Source organism: Hibiscus syriacus, unplaced genomic scaffold, assembly GCF_006381635.1.
Source record: "Hibiscus syriacus cultivar Baekdansim isolate YM2019G1 unplaced genomic scaffold, ASM638163v2 tig00002840_pilon, whole genome shotgun sequence".
In the NCBI taxonomy this organism is placed as follows: Eukaryota; Viridiplantae; Streptophyta; class Magnoliopsida; order Malvales; family Malvaceae; genus Hibiscus; species Hibiscus syriacus.
This window is the reverse complement of record NW_024061947.1, coordinates 10,482,836-10,504,553: the sequence shown is the minus strand read 5'-3', so window position 1 is coordinate 10,504,553 and position 21,718 is coordinate 10,482,836. Positions and strand designations below refer to the sequence as shown.

Here is a 21,718-nt window from a genome sequence, read left to right as displayed (position 1 = left end):
AAGTATTTAATGTATATATATATATATATATATATATATATATATATATATATATATATATATATAATAGTATAATGTATATATTATAAGTATAATGTATACTTATATTATATATTTATAAGTAAGTATAATGTATACTTATATTATATTATATTATATATAATATATATTAAAATTATTTTTATTTTTTCCTCAACTTTTAAAATGAATGCAATTCAGTCCATTTTTATATTAATTTCAGTTTCGTATTTTAAAATTATTTGAATTTAATCCCTAAATATTGTGTAATTTATTTAAATATTAATTTGTTCAACTTAATCCTTAAAATTATATTTTTATATGAAATTGGCCCATATTTATATTTTTGTAATTTACTTCAAATTTTCCCTTAAGATTATATTTGTATATGAAATTTGCCCATACTTATTTCCATTTAGATTTGATCACTCATACATGCTTGTTGTTTAATTTATTTAAAATTTTGTTTGTAATTTCTTGTTTGTTCAATTTAGTTCTTAAAATTATATTTTTATTAAAATTGACTCACAATTATTTATATTTTTGTAATTTACTCCAAATCATATACAATTAAAAGTTACAATTCATCTTTCATGAAAGATGAAAAATAATTAACCCAAAAATGGCCCGACCTGAAGTCAACCCGTACCCGGTAAGATCCGACCTAAATTTTGTCTGTCAATGATGTGACCCAATTTGAACGAGATCCGACCTAAACTACATCCGAACCTGAATTAACTTGGAATTTAACTGATTATGACATGAATTGGCATCGATCCGAACTTACATTAACCTGATCTGAACCCGAATTAAATCTGATGTTAAAATCAATATGAGAAAGACTCAAACTGATTTGACCCTGATTCAAACTGATTCAAGTCAAACCATCAAATTGACCTGACACGACCTCTATATGATTTAGCCTGACCTGTCAGAACCCGGCTGAAACCTGAATGATTACATGATTTTACATCCCTAATAAGTAAAATATAACAATGATCGACTAGTGATAGCCTGCTAAGCAATGGCGTAAACAATTGAGGCAACAACGTACAAAGACGAATCACTCCAACGGCACCAAACACTAAACATGGAGGAGAAAAACTTGAAAAATATCCCAAACGGACCAATGAAAAAGCTATCTCCCCTTAATGACAATCCCATTAGAGGTAGTTATTCGATAACCAATGGATCGTCATGGACAAACGAACAAATAAACCAGACATTGAGAATCAATCAACCATGAAAGCATGAAGAAGCACATACCTAGAAGAAGACAAATAAAATAAATATGCACCTGAAGTCCAAAAACACTTGTAGCCATGATACATTTATTAGAAAAAGGGCCAAGAGAAAACATCATTATTTTTTACATTTTAAATATTGGTGAATGCATAAATTAAATTGAGCACATCGTAAACTTTAGAGTTCAAAATGTGAAGTCTAAGAAGCTCAAGGACTAGTGATGTAATTTCATCACTTCTGAATATATAAACGAATATGTGCACGGAAGTTAAATAAATATGTTCGTCAAAATTAAACAACACGTCCGTAAATGTTAAACAATCTAACACGAACATCTTTAAAAATAAAAAAAGAATATGAATATTGTATTAAAATTATAAATGAACATAAATTGAATATTTACACTTACAATATAAATAAATAAATAAATACGAACGCACTTTTATTTGTTGAAACTCAGACGACATAAGAGTAAAAAGTAAAATAAACAATAACATAAATAATAAAACCCAAGCCCATATAAAATTCCTTCGGCCATCATCTATAGAAAATGGCTTTTCAAAAAATTATTTGATTATTCACATTAATAAATAATATTTTTCAAAGTTAACAGCACAAACCAATTTATCTTAACGGTTAAAGGAATCATTAATGTTTCTAGAGATCATGGATTCGAACACCAGCAGTTGTAACATAATGACTGAGTGATTATTATTAAATAGTTGAAAATATTTAAACAAATACTACTTTATAATCACCTTAATTTAATCACCTTAGCCTATCAAATAGAGGAATGAAACATAGAGGGTGGAGGTGAAGGTAATTGGTGAAGAACTGAAACAATCAACATTTTAGATAATAATTACTTATTTTAGATGTCTCTCTCTTGCTGGCTCTTCGGTCCTACGTTTGGACCAACCAGAATAAATGTTCTTCTATATGGGTCCATTGCATATATTATCCACAAAATATTTGGATCCGAATGTTACTACTTTTCAAGGTATTCTGAACCATGAAATCCAGCTCTTATCCAAATATTAATAAGTATTCAACTAACTAAATCTTTATATCGACATAAATCTATTTATTTTCAAATAATCACAAATATATATATAAATATATAGATAGATAGATGGTGATATAAAAGGGTGAGTATTCGATCAATTCGAGTTAAGTCGAGGTAAAAAATTATAAAATTATAAGTCAATTTTTTTTAATCACCGATATCCGATTATATTAATTAGCTGTTTTCAATCAGATTTTGTATAAACCCATTAGGGGCAACCTGCTCAGTCTAGTTTGTTCCATATGAGTCAAGTTTTTTAGTCTCGAGTTAAGTCGAAAAAAATTAATTTCTCACCCACATTGACACTGACATAGAAAGGTGATTGGTGTGGTGATGATATACATGGATGAGAATGAAGAACATAAATTGTCAAGGTGCTGGCTATAAGCCACTCCATCCATATATTCCAAGAGATGGCAAAAGGTAATAAATTAACCATCTTCGTGGCTTAACTACTACGTGAATCAGCCCAATAAACAAACCCTCAGTACCCCACCGATCCGCCACGCACACTGCTCATTCATTTATTACAGTATATATAGACCAACAATGAGGTTGAAGATTACAGGAAAAGAGGAAGAAGAATGAGGTTGAAGATGATGAGTTGCAGAGAGGTGGAGGAAGAATACCCGAGCCACGATTCGGTGCTGGGCGGGAAGCCCAACCGCTGTGTCATTTATCCACCCGACCCTGCTATTGTTGCTGAGCAACTGGAAAGAAGAAACAACAACTGGTTAGCTTTTTATTTCTCTCTCATGTATGTATATATATGTTGGTGTTATGTGCTTTGTGTGTTAATTTCATGTGGTCTTGCAGGTTTGTTAGGGCAAAAGTTGCAAGTGATTTGGTGGTGCAGGTTGGAGATTTTAGATTTCACTTGCACAAGGTGAGCCACAAGTATGTACACTATATCTTTCTTTAGTGAAGCATGGAATTCTAATTTAATGATTAATGATTTAATATATTATAATTTATATTTCACATCTATATATTTAGTTAACAGAAGGTCTAGCGCACGAACCAAACAAACTCGTAATTAAGATATGATTATTATCTTTAGATGTTGTTCTAAATTTGAGCGCGACATTTGCAAGTGTTTGAACATTCATTATCAAATGGTTGATAATCTTTCAAACAGATAGTATCTTATAATCATTCCATACTAACAAAAAAATCAACATACATTACAGTGTTCTTTTCCATTTTTTCTGAATATATCTTATTTTTATTAATTTGATTTTAACTTTAAATCCATTATTTAAAAATTCTGTTATTTTTGTATAGCTAGCTATGGTTTCGAAAAGTGGGTATTTGAATAGACTTGTATTTGCAAAACGAAGTGAGTCGCATGGAGCTAGCTCACTCAAGCTTCTGCTTGATGACCTTCCCGGCGGAATCAAGACCTTCGAATCCGTCGTCAACTTCTGCTACGGCTTTAACGTTGATGTAACGGCGACAACCATCGCTCCACTCCATTGCGCTGCAAATTTCTTGGAAATGAGTGATGATCTTCACCATGGAAATCTCATTCCAAAGGCAGAGGCATTTCTCAGCTTTGCAATCTTCTCATCTTGGAAAGACACTTTTAAGGTACTCAAAAGCTGTGAATCCGTGTCACCTTGGGCCAAAGAATTGCGAATCGTGAAGCGATGCTCCGACGCCATCGCTTGGAAGGCCTCGACTGTCCCGAAAGCTTTCACTCCAGGAGGAGAAAATAGCAATGGGAACTCTAATGTAGGAGACTCAACCAATACTTGGTGGTTCCAAGACATTTCGACCCTTCGAATCGATCATTTCATCCAAGTGATCGAGTCGATTAAACGAAGAGGGACGAAACCGGAGCTCATCGGATTGTGTATAGCTCACTGGATGGCGAAATGGTTTCCGAGAAAAACATTTGTATTCGATGAACTAGTGGTACCTAAACATCTGGCTCAAAAGCTACAAAGAATTACTGTCGAAAGTTTAATCAACATGCTTCCGAGGGAGAAAAATTCGGTTTCGTGTAACTTTCTACTTTGCCTTCTCAAGTTAGGATTAACAACGAAAATTGATTTGGCATTGTCCGACAAACTCGAAACAAGAGTAGCTTCCATGTTGGAGCAATGTTCTGTTCAAGATCTCTTGGTTAAAAACAATGAAGATGGCGACGACACCACGCATGATGTCGGAATTGTGATCAGGGTGGTCCAAGCTTATGTTGTCTTGTCCATGAAAAACTCTGGGGCAAGACTATGCAATGTTGGAAGGTTGATCGATGGTTATCTTGCTATGGTTGCAAGAGAACTTAACCTTGCAGTCGATAACTTCAAATCGCTCCTCGATGCATTACCAAAAAATGCTCGATCGTCCGATAACAGTCTCTATCGAGCGATTGACATGTACCTCAAGGTAACATAAGTTGCTATCTTCAAATCAGTTTTTGTACATGTATCATTTTAAGTATATCTAACATCTTTATATGTAAAATGTGATACCTGTGCAGGCACATCCGAGTCTAACAGAGGAAGAACGAGCAAGTGTGTGCACAGCAATGGAGTATCACAGATTATCGGAAGATGCACGCCAACATGCAATGAGGAACGATCGATTGCCGTTGAAGATTGTGACTGAGTTCATGCTTCTCGAGCAAGTAATGATGGCTAGATCAATGTTGGTTACTAGGTCGAACATTAATCTGAGAACAACGACTCGAACTATGTTGAAAGTGAATAATAACAAAGTTCTAGAGAGGGGATTCGCAACATCTCAAAATGAGATTAAAATGATTAGGAGAGAGGTGGAGAATATGAAGATGCAACTTAATCAATTGCAAATGTGTAAATTAAAGCTTGAGAAACAAGTTAAAAGCTCATGCTTCAAGTAGAAAATAAAAGCTAAGTTTTGTTGATAAATGTTAGGGGCAGTCTCTAAACATAGATAATAAAAGGCTTAATACTCAAAATTAACTTTTGGTGCTTAAAGATTTTTTCGTTAAAAATATGTGTTTAAAGTTTTTTCCATTACACTTTTAGGTTCCTACAGTTGAAAAAAATCATTAAGTGTCACGTCCGATTTTTTTAAAGAAATAATTTTAAATAATATTTTATTTTAAAAAAAATTGGATGTAACACGAATCACTTAACAATTTTTTAACGTTAGATACCTAAAAATGTAGCAGATAAAACTTTAGGCATATACTTTAAACGAAAAATTCTTTATACACTAAAACGTTTTTCGAGACATTCTTTATACACTTATTTTTATATTAAGACATAATAAAACAAAAGCATAATAATCCACAAAATAAACGTGGACACTAGACACATAACTTTATTGTTTTATTCAATATATTAAATGAATTCAATAGTAAAAAAGAATATTATTTTTTAAAAAATTCGTTTTAGAGTAATTATGTCTATAAAAATGGTTGTCCCCTTTTTCTCATATGTATAGGGTAAGGGGAAGGTAAAATAGTAGACTGCTCTCAACAGTTTCCGTAAGAGACATCCGAATTATGAAATGCCTTCCGTGGGACTCGATCCCACGACCTTAAGGTTAAGAACATTGTGCTCTACCAACTGAGCTGAATGGCCATTTCAATAATTATGTCTATAAAATATATACATATTATTAATAATTAATTTTTTAAAAATATATTAATTTATAATGTTACAATATAACAATCTGAGGCGATAAAGTAAACTTAAATTTTATTAATAAAGAAAAATACAATTTAAAATAAAACTCGAATGTCAATAGAATAACGATCTGGAAAATTAGTTTAGGCATGTAGACTTGTGCCCCATCTTTCCACAATTGTAGCACTTTCCTTAGAATTTTTTCTTATTGGAAATTCCACCTTTAGGTCACAACTTTGACCTATTATCGGGATGTTTTCCCTTTTTGAAGTCCTTATTTTTACCACATTTGTCTTAACTTCTTTGAAGGTTTCTTTGTTGAGCTTTTTGACGACATTTATTATCTTCTTCTATTCAAAGCCCGACAATTAGTTTCTCTAAGATCATTTCATTTCTTTTATGTTTTAGGTAATTCTTGAAGTCATTCTATTCCGGAGGTAGCTTTTCAATAATAGTTGACACATGGAATGATTCACTAATGAGCATTTTTTCAGCCAAAATTCCATGAATAATCAGTTGGAGTTTCTCCACTTGTTCCATTATTAGTCTAGAATCAAAATAGTATACTTCAAGAACTTGATAACTAAAAACTTTTTAGCTTCAATACCTTTAGTTTGATATTTGTGGTCCATTACCTCCCACAATTTCCTTGATGTTGGATAACCATAGTACATTGGATTCAACAAATCCTGCAAATTGTTCAGGATATAATTTCAACATATGTAGTCAAATTGCTTTCAAGTTTCAACCATATTAAAGGCAGTAATAATGTTAACCTCTCATTCTCCTTCTCATTCCTAAAAGGCAGAAGGATATTCCTTAAAAAACTTAGCATATTTCACTGTGGTTAGATAGAACCACATATTTTGTTGTCATATCTTGAAATTTTGTCCATAAAATTTCAACAAACTCTCGTTGTGGTTAATTGTAACACCCTACACCAGTACGATACACAGTCGACTAATAAGAGTGTCACACGAAACCACCACAATAACTTACCTAAAATTTTCTTTAACATGCTCAATTGAAAACATTTATTTGAAATTTCTCATGATAAAATAAATAATAATATTTATATAAAACAATTTACTATCGGGAGCTCCCAAAATAACATTCTAGAATATACATACCATAATTTTAAAATGAGTTACGACTGATTATACAAAATAGAGTTACAAATATACAAGCCCTCTAAGAAGAAACCGAGATGTACACTGCTCTGAAATCTGGGTCTGGATCTACTTCTGCACAAAAGGTCTTCAACTGCTACATCTATGAATCTGCGTAAGGAAACAAATTCCAAATGTTGAGCTAATTAACCCAGTGTCACACTAATAACTAAATCATACAAAAAGGAGTTCATTAACATACTCAAGCCAACTAATAAAATAATATAGTGACTATACTCGTATACTCACTTTGTACTCTATGGTAGACATCATGATGCGGGTGAGGAATTTTTGTATCTCGAAGCTCACGCACCTCTTTAGTCTACTGAGGATGAGGCTCGAAATTTTTACATCATACATAACACCCTCGACTAGCACACACCTTGCGAGTGTCCGGCCTTGCGTCCTAGCTAGTCATTTTAAAGTGTCTTACACACTACCTAATGATATTCAGACTGATTATATACTTCGACACTCTTAATATTTCTAAGGGAACTCGGGTGTCCGAATCGTTTCTCGAGCGTCAAACAAGGCTAGTTTTATGTTACCCTACTTAATTTTGTTTCTATGTGTAATTAAGCATTATTATTGTTCCACTTGTAGTTTTATTTGAGAGTAAAAAGAGCTTGTTGGGAAACCTCACTAACCTTTACAATTTCTCTTAATTTGAAGGCCAAAACAAAATTTTGGTATTTATACTGGCCTTACAATATCAATACTATCTATTGAGTACTGATACCTTACCCAAGGTATCAAAACCCCAGGGGTAAATTTTCTTAAATAAAAGGGGTATCATCGATACTCAGGTGGGGAGTATCGATACAGGGACCTTGGGTATCGATACTCCCTAGAGTATTGACACCAAAATGGCATTATGAAAAATAGGTCTTGATACCAAGCATCCTGGTCTTGATACCAAACCTCCATTATCGATATCCCTTAAAGGGGTATCGATACTACCCTCACGAACTTTAAAATTTTAAGCCTGTAACACGAATAATATCAGTACTAACCCCTCCAGTACTGATACCTTCCCTTGAACTTGTCCTTTTTGGGCACTTAAACCTACTCACATTGCTATATTGAGGTTCTCAAATGTCCTTAATGTTTTATGTAATCAATAAGGATCATAATTAAGGCTTTAAAGTGTGCTAATAACATAAAACATATCATATACCATGAACATGCTCATCAAGCTTTAATATCAATCTCTATGCTACCTTACATTCCAAAATGACCCGCTAGAGAGTATAAAAGAGTTGTATGTGTGGTTACCTTGAATTTCTTGGCTAATAGCAAAGCCTCAACTCACCCAAAAGGTTCTTTCTCTTTTCCCTTAGCTTTTGAACTTTCTTCCACTTTTTCACTATTCAAGGGTATGAAAAAGAAATTTCTAATTTATCTATATGGTGGGAATAAAGATTAGAACACTTCTTACATCTTGAATCTAACAAAATAAACTAGAATCCTTAGATTTTATTAAACCTCTCAAAATCCCATTTTGGAAAGTATGGCTAAAAACTTACAAAATGGAGTTTAAATTGAAGCTTGAAGGATGATGATTCACATTACCTTGTCTTAACTAAGCTAGAATGAAAATACTTGGAATCTATACTTGTGAAATGAAAAGGAAGAGAAGAAAATGGAAAAATAAAGAAGAGTGTTTGGTAAGATATTTGGGGGCTTTAGTTCATATAAATCATATAATATGGGAAGATGTTTTTCAACTTCCAAATAAAAATAGGTAATTTCACTTTTAGTCCCTTTGACTCCAAAATCAATTAAAATCACAATTAACTCTTGGGCCCAACTCAAGCCCACTCCTTAATTAGCTAAATCCAACCATTCTATTGGGTCCTTGGGATCGGTTTATGGGTCTCGGTTTGACCCGAACTACTAAGCCAGGTTTCGGGGCGTTACATTAATTGTCACTGTCGATAGATTCATATTCAAATTTGTATTTTGAACCAGAATCATCATCCTAGTATCCAAGCTGGGTAACCCATTGGAATCAGTTACTTCCATTATTTTGTAAAAGAAACATAATCAATATTAGTAACCAATGTTACTTCAACGACAATTTCTGTTAAAACATATTTGTCCACTTTAAGCAAACCCGTTAAAACGACCGAATAAATCCTTAAAATGAATTAATTTGCTTTTCACGTTTTCTTCAAGATTTTTGAATCGTCTCGAATCATTTCAGAAAGGTAGAAGGTAAATTTTTTCTTAAGATTGTTACAATATAACAATCCGAAACGAAAAAAACTCAAATTTTATTAATAAACAAAAGATATAGTTTAGAACAAAACTTTAATGTCGATAGAATAACGATCTAGAAAATTAGTTGAGGCCTGTAGACACACAGTTTCCTTAAGACAAATTTTCGGTCACTCCTTAGTACTTGAGATTTTTGGTTGTTTTCCCCCAAGATACAACAACAAGATGATCATGGTACAATATCACATCTGCAGAGATCACAAACTATATCTTGCCTAAAGTTATCACCGAAAAATAGAAGGAAATAAAAGAGTTTTTGAGTTGTGTTTAACCTAGTAGACTTACACAGTATTTATAGAGTTCCACCTAAGAGAAGAATTGGAAATAATATATTATTGAAAGTAAGGTGATTAATGAGTATACAAATAAATTTGGAAGTAATCAATTAATACTGCATTTAATCAAATATATTTTTGAATTACAAGACATATAATAATATTTGAATTAAATGGAAATCATATAATATATATTTTTAATTCAGAATATTCAAAAAGATATGTCACAATTAAGGAAAATATTTAATTCGTAGTGGGTAAAATATTCGTAGTGAACATTCACGTCGCCTACGTCATGCGGGTCTGCCCCCAACCCGATGGATTCGACATGCATGGATTTACACCCCTACACCTGCGTGCGAGGCACAATATCAACCTAAGTCATTCAATGGCTAGCAAGTTAGTTGATGTATATAAACCATTCACATAATTGTTATCCCACCAATGTAGGATATGAGTTTTCTCATTTTCGTGACACAACACAATTCACATGTATTTTACTTTAAGCATCAATTTGAATAATTTCTCATTCATCACTCAACCGTTTTGAACATATGAGATATTGTTGTAAGGATCTCATTGAGTATAATATGAATAAGTAAATTCATTATTCGAATCTCCAACTTTACACTTACAAAATTTTCAATTTATCACAATTTTCCCAACATATAATTACTCCCATACTATTAGATTGTCAAATTTACAAGAACAACTATAAAAAATCCTCAAGTTAAAAATATGCTTAAGGGTCACTTTTACCCTTTGTAATAGAACTTCATTACTTTAGCGAATCATGAAATTTTAGATTTCATACTTTCAAGAACAACTATTAAAAATCGTAACTTTTTTTAGTTAAAATCCTAAAGTTAAAAATAGGCGTAAGAGTCATTTTTTATCCCTATAGTAGACTTAATTTATTATTTTCGTCTCTATAGTATTTCTACATCAATTTAGCACTCAAAGTTGTTTAATTGCATCATGCTATACTTTAAACCCTAACTTAAAACCCTAAATCTTAAACCCTAAATTCTAAATTATAATCCTTAACCTTTAAACCCTAACTTAAAACCCTAAATAATAGTAAATACTTTAAACATAAATGTAATTAAGCAACTTTGAAATTAAATTGATACCAAAAATATCATAGGAGTGAAAAATGATAAATTAGATCTATTAAGTGGACAAAAGTAACCCTAAGCCTTAAAAAGTATAATTATCACCGTTATTCTTCTTAACAACAGATGATCAGAACAGAAATTTTGCAATAGTTGGTGACTAAATAGTATTTTACCCAAAAATATATTTTTCCGGTTTCAGACCCAGTCCATTTGTAAATAGAAAAACTCAGACAACTGGTCCTTCTAGACTCAACACAGAGATTAATTCCAAACCGAAATCTCAATCCCTCTTTATTTCCTATGTAGTGCTCTGTCCATGCTCTTTTAACGACGATTTTAGGTTTTTATTTCCCACAAAAATAACCAAAATGGTTAGTTCTCTCTTTTTCCTTTTTTTTTCAGATAGATTTTGGGTTCGTTTGTTTATGTTTGATTGCTGCTTCTTAATCCTACATAGAAACTGTTGATTTCACACGGTATTTAGGATTTTTTATCTGTAAGTTCTGCTTCTGGGTTATTATGGATATATATTTCTCTGTTCTCAGATTTGGGGAAAAACATAGGATTTTGAGTTCTAGAAAACAATAATCGAGGGAGCTATCTGAAAAAAAAAAGATTGGGTTTTTGCTGAATTTGAAAAAAGGACAACATAAAAGACAGACGGAAGAGAAATCATCCATCAGTGTTCTGTTTATCTAGATTTGTACCGAATTATTTTCATTGTTCTGCATGGGTTTGCGTCAGGCTTTTTCTCTCTGTCTATGCTAAATTTAATGCACAAAACTGAGTTGGTTTCAATTTCAACTATGTATTGTTTTAAATATTTATCCCTAGTTTGGAGACATACCCAACTCGTTACCAACCTTTATCCCCATTTTCTTAAATGGTTAAATCTTATTAAGTTCTCTTCATAATGTGAGATGTTAACTCTTAGAGATGAACTTCATGACAAAACAATTTGTTATTTTTAAATGTTTTAGCCACATGAACCTGCATCCACTTAGTGCGTGTGGAAATTTATAACTTATTTCATGCGTATGGTTTTTGTTGTTTTCGACAGTACAAATTGGGCCGAAGTCATCGTGACAAAGTAAATACCTTAAGCAAGCACTTTTTAAAATCATATGAATTCTATGCTTATTCACTCTAGCCACTTTTTAATAAAATATTTTCTGTATTTCCTTTCTAAAACATGAACTGTTTTAGGTTGATTAGGAAACCTACCTTATAATCCATTATTACACATGCCTTTTCAATTTAAGCTACTTTTCATGCCTATTTTGTAAATACCATGGGTGTGGAATATCTCTTTATTCTTGTTGATTATTAGTTGGAAAAACTAGATTAAGTATATTCTACTGTTATGGAGGAGACCTTACTATGTATGCTTCTTAAAAGCACAAACTTTGCGGTAACATATAAAAGTCCATATGATCCTAGATTTTCAAAATACCCTTTAATCTTTGTTATGTATTTTTAAAAAGTATTTGAATCATTTCTCTATTGTTATTTTAATGTAAGTTTTCTGTTATATTCCTTTCTAAAAGTTGAGCCTTTTCTGGTTGCTTCAGAACTCTATCATATTATCTGATTACATAAATTCCTTCTCAATTTAATATACTTTCATAGCATTTGTAAATACCTCAGGTGTGGCATTTCCCCTCATTTTTTTTTGTTTATTAGTTGAAAAACTATATTAAACATATTGTGTGGTTTGTAATAATGCATTAGTGATGCTTTCACTTTCACTTCTATTGTTCGTGAATTTTACTCATTTCTTTATTTAATTGCATTGAAAAGCTGCTCTTCAAGCTTTGAAGGCCAGTGATTTGCATCTTGAAGGAGCTTTTGATTTTTTCTACAGTCAGCCACAAATTAAAAGTTAGCCTGAAACTAAACATTTGGAAGAGCTTTATAACAGATATAAAGGCAAGTGTTTTTTTTCTATTTTTTTGTCTCTCTCCCCAATTTGTACTCTGTACTTCTTATAGGCCTTTCTTTAGTGCTATTAAAATAATAGATAATGATATAAATGTGAGGATAGAGGTTTGCCGTATTTTCTTGTTTTGTTTTAGGATTGTAGATGCAAGGTTGACAGAGAATGCCAATTAATTCTCCTGTTTATTGGAGATATAGATATATTTTAATATTTTGATTTTGTGAAATCTATGAAGTCACTATCCACTACTTACTTTCCATTTATTAATACCTCGGCTGTATGTATTACCACGTTTTATTCTTTTCATAAGAATTTTTTTTTATTTTTTTATTTTTGTTCAGATCCCTGCACAGATATAATATTGGTTGATGGTATTACTCTTCTATGCAATGACCTTCAGGTAGCCTTTTTTTAATCAATTAAGCATTGATGTAGCATTTTGACCCATTTGCTTTGCTTTTCTATTATTTCATATGTAGATAAAATTATGTTTATTTCAAAATTTGGATGATGTGGGAACCTTTTTTTTCTGACAGGCGGATCCTCAAGATGTTGTTATGGTATGTCTGCATCCCGAAGCACAATCAGTTGTAGTAGAAGGCATTCATATGAAGAAAATTTATTATGTTTCTGCAAGTATATTATCTGCTTTAGCTTACGTTTTACCAAGGTTTCAAAGTCTTAACAAAAGGTCTTAGAATTTGGCCGAGGTTGTTGGCTACTTTTGTCTCTTTGCCGCTTATCTTTTACACTGCATGTGTGTGTTGACCTCAGTTTTTGTTTTTTTTCCTCATTGTGAATACTATTAGTTTCAAGATTTACATGCGTAGTTGTAGCAGTCTTGACAAATGGCGATAAATCACTTTCTAAATTACCTTTTAAAGTATCTGGTTGGAGTTTAATGGCTTGCCAGCTATTTAGAGTTTGTGAGAGCTAGGTTTTAACTCTAACACAAGCTAATGGGATGAAAAAATTATAGGTTTGAATTTTTGCTCACCATTTCTGGCTATCACTGATTTTTTTTATCTCTTATGGTAATGACAAATGAAAATGACTACAGGTTTTGGGTACTTGAGAATATATGTTATACTAACACTAGAAAGTTATAACCTTGTAGGAGCTTTGATAAGACGTCAATTTATTTTTACAAGCTGTTCCTATCTGATTTCAATATTTTGTGGACAGCTATGCTAATAATGTAGTAAATTGTAGTTAGTTCTTTCATGGCACAGGAAGGCTTCTACCATGTGTGAATTTTCCAAACAAGAGTTCTTCACTGGGTTGCAGGCACTAGGGTCAGTATTTGTATTCTTTTTGTTTTTCAAAATATTCTAATTTGAAATGGTATTATTGGACATTTGATCTACTCTGAAGATAATGCTGAAAGAAATACTTTTTTCATGGCAGGGTAGATTCTTTGGAGAAGTTCCGTGAGAGGATATCATTCATGCGCTCTGAACTTAAAGATAAACATACGATCAATGCTTTATGGATTATAATTTCAGTGTTCAATTAAAATTTATTTTAGCATGTCACACGCATATGTATGCAGACAATTAGCTTGTCAAATAGGTTAGGTTTATTATTAGCTGCGACTCTAAAACTAAACATATTATGTTGTTGGTGATGAATGTAATCAATGCTTTATAGATTTAATTTCAGTGTTCAATTAAAATTTATTTTAGCTTGTCTCACGCATATGTTTGCAGACAGTTAGCTTGTCAAATAGGTTAGGTTTATTATCATGTTGCGACTCTAAATGTAAACATATTATGTTCTTGGTGATGTGCACTTGTTTTCATCTTTGCTTCTTTTGACTGCAGAAAAGTTTGGTGAAATATATAACTTTGCATTTGGCTGGGCAAAAGAAAAGGTATACCATCTTTTCATACCAATCTTCCTTAATAGTACATTTTCTCTTGGCAGAGAGAATTTCCACTAATCGAGTGAATGGTTTTGGTAAAATTTGTTTGCATGCAGATTTTTTTTTTTGGGAATGGTGTTCCTTTTTTTGTCAGAGGCTGTCTGCCTGACATGGTTATTCCTGTATTAGATCCCTTTTTTGAATATTTGTTCTTACGAAAGGCAAAGTTTTGGCCTTCAGCTTGATTTTGTTTCTCTGCTATGTATTTAAAAATAAGTCTACTTTGAACTTGATGATTTAATGCTTTCTAAATCAACTAGAATATCATTGTGCTAAAAGATGCATTGCCCTGAAAGTAATGGGTACATAAGCTGTATGCATGTACTCTCAGGGTCAGAAATCTTTGGCATTGGATACTGCAATTGGTATGTGGCAATTATTGTTTGCTGAGAAGCAGTGGCCATTGGTTGATCATTGGTGCCAGTTCTTACAGGTACCTTAGAAACATTATGCTTTTTCCTTCATGGTCACAATTACTAATTTGGAGTAAATTTGCAGTTGACCTGCAATAAGTTAAACTTTATTCTTTAGGTAATAGTTCTAAGGTATAATATTCATTGTTTAGATGTAAAATTGTAAATTAAATTATGAACAGATATGATATTTCTGCAGAAAAAGGTGATAATTCATTGAGCTGCTGCCGCTGTTTGTAATCCTTTGGTGATTCCACTGCGTCGAAACCAGGAAGGTAGATTTTTGCTTAGCCATGGCGGACAAGGCAGTGACTATTAGGACAAGGAAGTTCATGACGAACAAGCTACTTTCCAGAAAACAATTTATCATTGATGTTTTGCATCCTGGGAGACCCAATGTTTCCAAGGCTGAGCTGAAGGAGAAGCTTAGTAGAATGTATGAGGTGAAGGACCCAAATTCGATCTTTGTGTTCAAGTTTCGGACTCATTTTGGAGGTGGTAAATCTACCGGATTTGGTTTGATATATGATTCTGTCGAGAATGCGAAGAAATATGAGCCTAAATACAGGCTGATCAGGAATGGACTCGATACCAAGGTGGAGAAATCAAGGAAGCAAATGAAGGAAAGGAAGAACAGGGCTAAGAAGATCCGTGGAGTGAAGAAGACCAAGGCCAGTGAAGCATCGAAGAAAAAGTGAGGTGAAAGGGATGAAGGATAAGGTGAAATCTATGTCTATCATGCTGTCAATCTTTTCTCGCAGCTGTTGTTTACTAGTCACAAGTGTTAGGTGTTCTTGAACCAGATTTCCATTTTGTTTCGGAAACCGGATTCCGGTCCGACTATCCAAAAAAAAGTTGATCTCGTAGGTATTTGTTTTCTTAGGAATATCTTTACCTTGAACTTTTAGCTGAAAATTTGGAAATTGATGTACTTTTTCATTGTTCCTTTCGTAAAAGATGCAATTTTTGCATTTGGTAGTAAGCTCCAAAAAATTGCATGTACTACCCTTCTGACCATCTAGGTTTTCCAGATATTATAAAAAATTATGAGGTTTCTTGCATTTCTTCTACATCAATCTCTACTTTTAGTTGTTTTCTAATTGCATTTTAATTTTATGCTATGATGCCATTTGAACCAGGCTCGACATAACAAAGCAATCTCTAGGGATACGTTGTCTCAACTTTTGGAGTTTGCTGAAGTAAGTTATAAAAGCTTCAATATCACCTTTTCTTAGACAGTCTTGCTTGCATATACATTTGAATCTGCTTTATTTTGCCATCAACTGTGAATTATTAGAAAACTTAATGCTACTGCAAGACTATGTTGCATTAACTCTATTTTGTCATGCATGACTCTATTACCCGAGATCAAATTCCCCCATGTCGCATCTGTAGTTACTTGGATGCATTTGACCTTCTAAAGTAGGCAGTGCAAAAGAAAAGTAAATTAGAGTATACCTCTTAACCAATTGATACATACTGATTTTCATAATTTTAACTTCTTGGGACGAATCAGTTACATAAAAGGAAAAAGGAAAATCGTGATGAATTGGGTTTGAATCCCATAGTCCTGAAAAAGACTTTCAACCCAATTAATTATTTTTCTCCCGTGACCCCCGAGTGATATCGAGATAGACAATAAGACAAAGCCAAGAGATGAGAGCGCTTAGACAACTCATTTTTAGTACTGTGAGGTTGAACTGTTTGCTACCACTTTATTTCTTTGGTTGTCTAGGATCAGGAGCAATCGCTGGCATCCCTACGTTTTGCTTTCTTTTTTTTTAATTCATAATCTTAACAACTTTATTTTATCAATTCATACTTTTTAAAAAAAAAGGAAGAAATAGTTGGATTCTTTTGTTGCTAATCCATTTTCTATTTTCTGTTTTTCATTTTGAGCTTACGCTATTTCCTTTTTGAGATTGTTCTTGGTGGTTCATTGGAATGTTTTAACTAGTCATTGTCACAGATAATACAGTATGGTTTCATAATCTGACATGGAATGTTAAAGTTTGGATATGAATGATGATTTGGCTGATTGTGAATTGGACTTATGCAACTGATTACAACGTGTGCCAGATTCTATTGTGTAACCTCAACCTCTTTTTCTTTCAAATGTGTAACTGATGGTTTCAAATGTTGATGTGTTCCGAATTCTTATGTCAGGTTACTGCATGAAATTGTGTACCAAATTCATTGGTTAATTCCTTTAACGTCTTATTGTCATGCAGACAATAGACCCTTCACTGTCAAACTTGATGCCGAAGGCGCATGGTTGTATCACATAGAAGAATTTGTAGAATACTTGAACGAGAATGGCATCATAACAAATAGCCAGTCGATGACTGAATGGAGCCAAAAACGATGAACAGCTGCTGCATGATTCGTGAGATTTGTGTTGTGTAAGTCTTTGATCGTCTGAAAACAAGATACAGGATAACTTATGTGGTGGTTATATGAATTTCAATAGTCAAAATGTACACATTTTTACTTGATGGGTTTCTTGATATTTGATGTCCTATGCATTTTCATTTTTTTGTCACTACTGCTAGATGGTGACTTTAGACCTGGCAAACTTGAGTCGAACCCGATTACTCTAATCGATTTACCCGACCTAATACCCGAGACTAACCCGAATATAATGATCAAATTTGATCTGAAACCTAGACCATATCCGACCTTAACCATACTCGATCCAAAATTTAATTGATCCAATATTGACCCATATTCAATTTAACCTAAACTGAAAGTAACTTGAATCGAATTTAGCCTGAATCGAAAGTAAATCGAATTGAATTTGATCAGATCCAAAAGTAAATCAAATTGAATTTGGCCCGATTCAAAAGTAAGCCAAATTGAAATTAATCTTAACCGAAAATCTATATATGCTTTATTAGGCTTATGACTGGATTAAGCTTAAATGATAATATTAACAAAAAAGATAAAATATTTTTTTACAAAAATATATATATATCAATAATGATATATGTAATTGATTAAACTCAACAAATTCAACCCGAATTGACATGTTCTAAAGGTTGACCCAAATCAAAAATCAATTGATCCGATATTTGACCCAATTCGAAAATCAATTGATCCGATATTGACTCGAATCTAACCGATATGATATTAACCTGACCCGAAAGTCAACCGATCGGATATTGATCCAAACCGAAAAACAATCAATCCAAAAATTGACTCGACTTGATACCTGACTTGACCTGATTTATCATACACCCGAACTAAATCCGAACCAATTCCGATCTAACCCAAATAAAATTAAATCGAATATAATCTAGACCCGAAATAACTCAATCTGAATGACCTGTTTGCCACCTCTAGGTGACTTAAACTAGCATAATTACATATTTAGTCTACAAAATTTACACATTCTATCAACTTGGTCCTTATTCAAAAATATTTTAATAAACTCAATTTTTCATATTTAAGAATTCTATCATAATAAATTTAACTTTTCATATTTAACAATTCTATCAGTCTAGTCCACGAACATGTATCATCATCAATGGGCATGCGAGCTTATGTGGTCATGGTGCCGAGTGGGAAAAAAATTATGAAAACTGAGACTAACACATAAAATGATCATATATTTCTTTGAACTATTTTGAACTAATGCATTCCAATGAGATCTAAATTGGCAACGAGAGCTTGGAATGTCCCATTGACCGCCTTTTCTTGCAATGCCTGGTGGCTAGAGCATCCTGGTTCAATAGGGTATTGTTAAATATTCGAATTAAAAAATTAGTTATTCAATTCTAAGGCCTTTTCTTTAAGGCCATTACATACGGAAATAAGAGTCAGCTAATTTTTTTTTTTTTTGCTCATGCTTCATTTTGCACCCCCCAAAAGTTCCATGGAGCACATATCCATCTAACTTTAAGAAAAATTCCAGTAATCACTTCACACTAAATCCATCATTTCTTACCAAATAAAACAAACAAAATTCGTCCACAAAGTGAATTCCAAGCTAATTAGTGGACATTGATTACTTTAAGAACACAAATTTGCATAATCGCTAAGGTTTCAGTGCTGGTCAATCAAGTGAGAAAGAACAACCACCATGCAGATGGGCTACTACTTAACAATACAATATTTCATTGGAATTCAAAAGTTCACCATGATCAAAGTTATCACGCCCTACATTGTTTCTCAAAACTAAATTAAAAAGATTCACAGACACACCGGATATACCAACACGAAAATTGATAAACAAAGCTTCCAATAACAGCTATCCTGAAAGTTCTCAGATGGCAACTGCAATCGCTCCAGCCACTTGGTCCAGATCATGCTGTCCATTTGATGTGATTCTCCTTCCACTAATACACCAAATAAAGTTCAGTTTGATGTTAGCATGTAACAAAAGAAGCTAACAAACAATATTACAGACACAGTTACAAACCACCATTCTATCTACATAGTTTCTGAAACTCAACAGTTTCTTGATTTAATCCTAAGAAACCGGTATAAAGTTCCGTAAACATATTAGGGTTTTTGTGCATGATAAAAGTTATCTTTGGATAAATTTATATCAATATATTTGTTCCCCACTAAGAAAAGGGTATATGCTTCAACATTCTTCCTTTCATAAATTTGTGTTAGTAATTCTGAGAACATAACTATGAAATCTTTTGAATAAGAAACTATGCAAGCAAATTTCTTCTTATTTACAATTGTTGTTAGGGGTGAGTACTATCATAATAGCAAAAAACGACTAACTCTAGTAGCAATCAAACTACTGCAACCAAAAAAATGGCACAAAAGAAAAACACACCCTTTAGGATCGATATCAATGATGTTCACATTCTGCAATTGCTGAAGAATGTGACGAGCAACAGATCCACTGCTCTTGCAAAAATGGCGTGGGCGACTTCCATTTCTCTTAGATCCTCCATAAATCCTCCTAAAGGCACCGACACCAAGACCTCCCCTCAAGTATATTTTCCTTGCCATGGAAGCTACAAAGTAAAAGCAAATAGCAATGATAAGAGCATAAATATGCAAACAAAACTAAATTAGAGTTGGGTGACAAAGATAAATTATAAGTGTACATACCAGCTCTGATATAGTACCAATCAGGGTCGTAGGGAGGAAGCTCCTTGAGCTTACCAGTCTTGACAATATCAGTCCACGGGGGAAGCTCGATCTTTTCAGTTTAAGATCAAACAAAGTCGGGTTAGAGAAAAAAAAAAGACCTTAATTTTAAGGAAGAACAACCACAGATCCATCAGAAACCCTAAAATAAAAAACTAAGAAGCGACACTAATTGCATATCTAAGAAATAGAATGAAACGGATAAGAAGGTGAAAATAAAATACCTTGCCGGAACGCTTGAGATGGGCGGCGTAAGCCTTGACGAAGTCATGAGGGGAAACGTCCTTAACTGCTCTCGATGCCTCCATTTTCCGTCTCCTTTCCTGTAACCAAATCCGTCTCCTTTGAAGGGAGCGAGGGTTTTGTGCTTTGTTTATACTACAGCCTTGGTCCAGTTGTATTTCAGGCCCAAATAGTTTATACTACGTCCTTAATTTATTTTAGGAACTAATCGGATTTAAAATTAATAAAATTAAATTTAATCTTATTTTTTCAGAATATTTTAATTTTAAAATTAGTGATATTAACTTCTATCTCCAATTCTTATAGTTTAATTTACTTTTTAGGATATGTTATTTTTAATGTTAAGTAACTTATTTATAGATTTCATCCCTATAGGCTATAGGTACATCCAATATACCAAATCATGAAGTCTATATGGCCGTTAATATCCTTCCTATATACTTTCTCAATCATTAATCTAATTTGGATCGACTCGTATCGCACATCTAATTTTATTGAGTTTGTATTCTCTCTTGCTCTTGTTATTTTCCTTTAGGTGTGATGTTTATGCAATTTTTTAAGTCTTGATGGGTTTTCATTGCTTTGATGAGATTATGTTCTCGTGACAACTAAATGAAACGAGATAGATAACGAGTTATTCGAGATCGAATCGGTTAAAATTTTATAAATACTCGACTCGAGTTCGAGTTCGACTTGAGTTGTTAATGAGCCAAAACGAGCTAATTGATACTCGATTTGAAAAGCTCATAAGCAGCTCGAAAATATAATACATTAAGATTTTATTTTTTAAAAATTAAATTATTAATAATATTAACATTTATGGGTTTATTTTTTTTAAAAAAAATATATTACAAGGTTTTTATGTATTTAAGGTTTAAATTTGAGTTTGAGTTTTAGGTTTCAATTGAGTTAGATTTAAGATTATTTTATTTTTATTTTGAGCTTTTTTGAGTTTTAATTCATGGTTTCGAGTTCGAGTCGAACTTGAAAATTTTAGACTATCGATTTTTAGGCCAATCAAACTTCATTTTAAAGTTTTCAAGTCGAATTGAACTCAACAATACTAAAGTTCGATTGATTTCCAGCCCTAGTAACAACCTAGGTTATTGTCTAAAATGACATATATTATTAGTCTAGACTCTAATCCCGTAAGAATCGGTCTCTACCTTAAGTTTTGAAATCAAAAATTATTGACATGATACGACTCTTTTGAGCTTGAATTTTCTTTGAACTTTGTTTACATAATGAAATTTTATCTCTTTTTATAATAATATTACGAATATTGAAAAAATCACA

At 32.6% G+C, this 21,718-nt stretch overlaps 3 protein-coding genes and 1 pseudogene across 3 annotated transcripts; 3 read left to right on the top strand and 1 right to left on the bottom strand.

Annotated features, from left to right (window-relative positions):
* The first annotated feature begins 2,898 nt into the window (after window positions 1-2,898).
* LOC120157619 (root phototropism protein 3-like) lies at window positions 2,899-5,202 on the top strand. The gene is made up of 4 exons (XM_039168703.1): window positions 2,899-3,062; window positions 3,146-3,215; window positions 3,614-4,720; window positions 4,815-5,202. The coding sequence occupies exons 1-4, from the start codon at window positions 2,914-2,916 to the stop codon at window positions 5,193-5,195; spliced, it is 1,707 nt and encodes a 568-aa protein (XP_039024634.1). The 5' UTR covers window positions 2,899-2,913; the 3' UTR covers window positions 5,196-5,202.
* A 6,952-nt stretch (window positions 5,203-12,154) lies between these two features.
* LOC120152856 lies at window positions 12,155-17,596 on the top strand (annotated as a pseudogene).
* On the top strand, window positions 15,275-15,790 carry LOC120157610 (40S ribosomal protein S24-1-like). The gene has a single exon (XM_039168698.1). The coding sequence runs from the start codon at window positions 15,361-15,363 to the stop codon at window positions 15,763-15,765; it is 405 nt and encodes a 134-aa protein (XP_039024629.1). The 5' UTR covers window positions 15,275-15,360; the 3' UTR covers window positions 15,766-15,790.
* Window positions 17,597-19,185: 1,589 nt separating the features above from the next.
* Window positions 19,186-20,516, bottom strand: LOC120153897 (40S ribosomal protein S19-3-like). The gene is made up of 4 exons (XM_039165763.1): window positions 20,404-20,516; window positions 20,141-20,231; window positions 19,860-20,043; window positions 19,186-19,404 (listed from the first exon to the last, which is right to left on the bottom strand). The coding sequence occupies exons 1-4, from the start codon at window positions 20,485-20,487 to the stop codon at window positions 19,332-19,334; spliced, it is 432 nt and encodes a 143-aa protein (XP_039021694.1). The 5' UTR covers window positions 20,488-20,516; the 3' UTR covers window positions 19,186-19,331.
* Window positions 20,517-21,718: the final 1,202 nt, after the last annotated feature.

What these genes read in the sequence shown, in the direction of transcription:
- LOC120157619 (XM_039168703.1), top strand. Translation starts at nt 2,914, where the DNA reads ATGAGGTTGAAGATGATGAGTTGCAGAGAGGTGGAGGAAGAATACCCG. An exon ending in GAAAGAAGAAACAACAACTG is followed by an intron (nt 3,063 to 3,145) that starts GTTAGCTTTTTA and finishes GTGGTCTTGCAG; the next exon opens with GTTTGTTAGGGCAAAAGTTG. An exon ending in CGATTGACATGTACCTCAAG is followed by an intron (nt 4,721 to 4,814) that starts GTAACATAAGTT and finishes ATACCTGTGCAG; the next exon opens with GCACATCCGAGTCTAACAGA.
- LOC120157610 (XM_039168698.1), top strand. Translation starts at nt 15,361, where the DNA reads ATGGCGGACAAGGCAGTGACTATTAGGACAAGGAAGTTCATGACGAAC.
- LOC120153897 (XM_039165763.1), bottom strand. Translation starts at nt 20,487, where the DNA reads ATGGAGGCATCGAGAGCAGTTAAGGACGTTTCCCCTCATGACTTCGTC. An exon ending in ATCTCAAGCGTTCCGGCAAG is followed by an intron (nt 20,232 to 20,403) that starts GTATTTTATTTT and finishes TAAACTGAAAAG; the next exon opens with ATCGAGCTTCCCCCGTGGAC. An exon ending in ATTGATATCGATCCTAAAGG is followed by an intron (nt 19,405 to 19,859) that starts GTGTGTTTTTCT and finishes TTGGTGTATTAG; the next exon opens with TGGAAGGAGAATCACATCAA.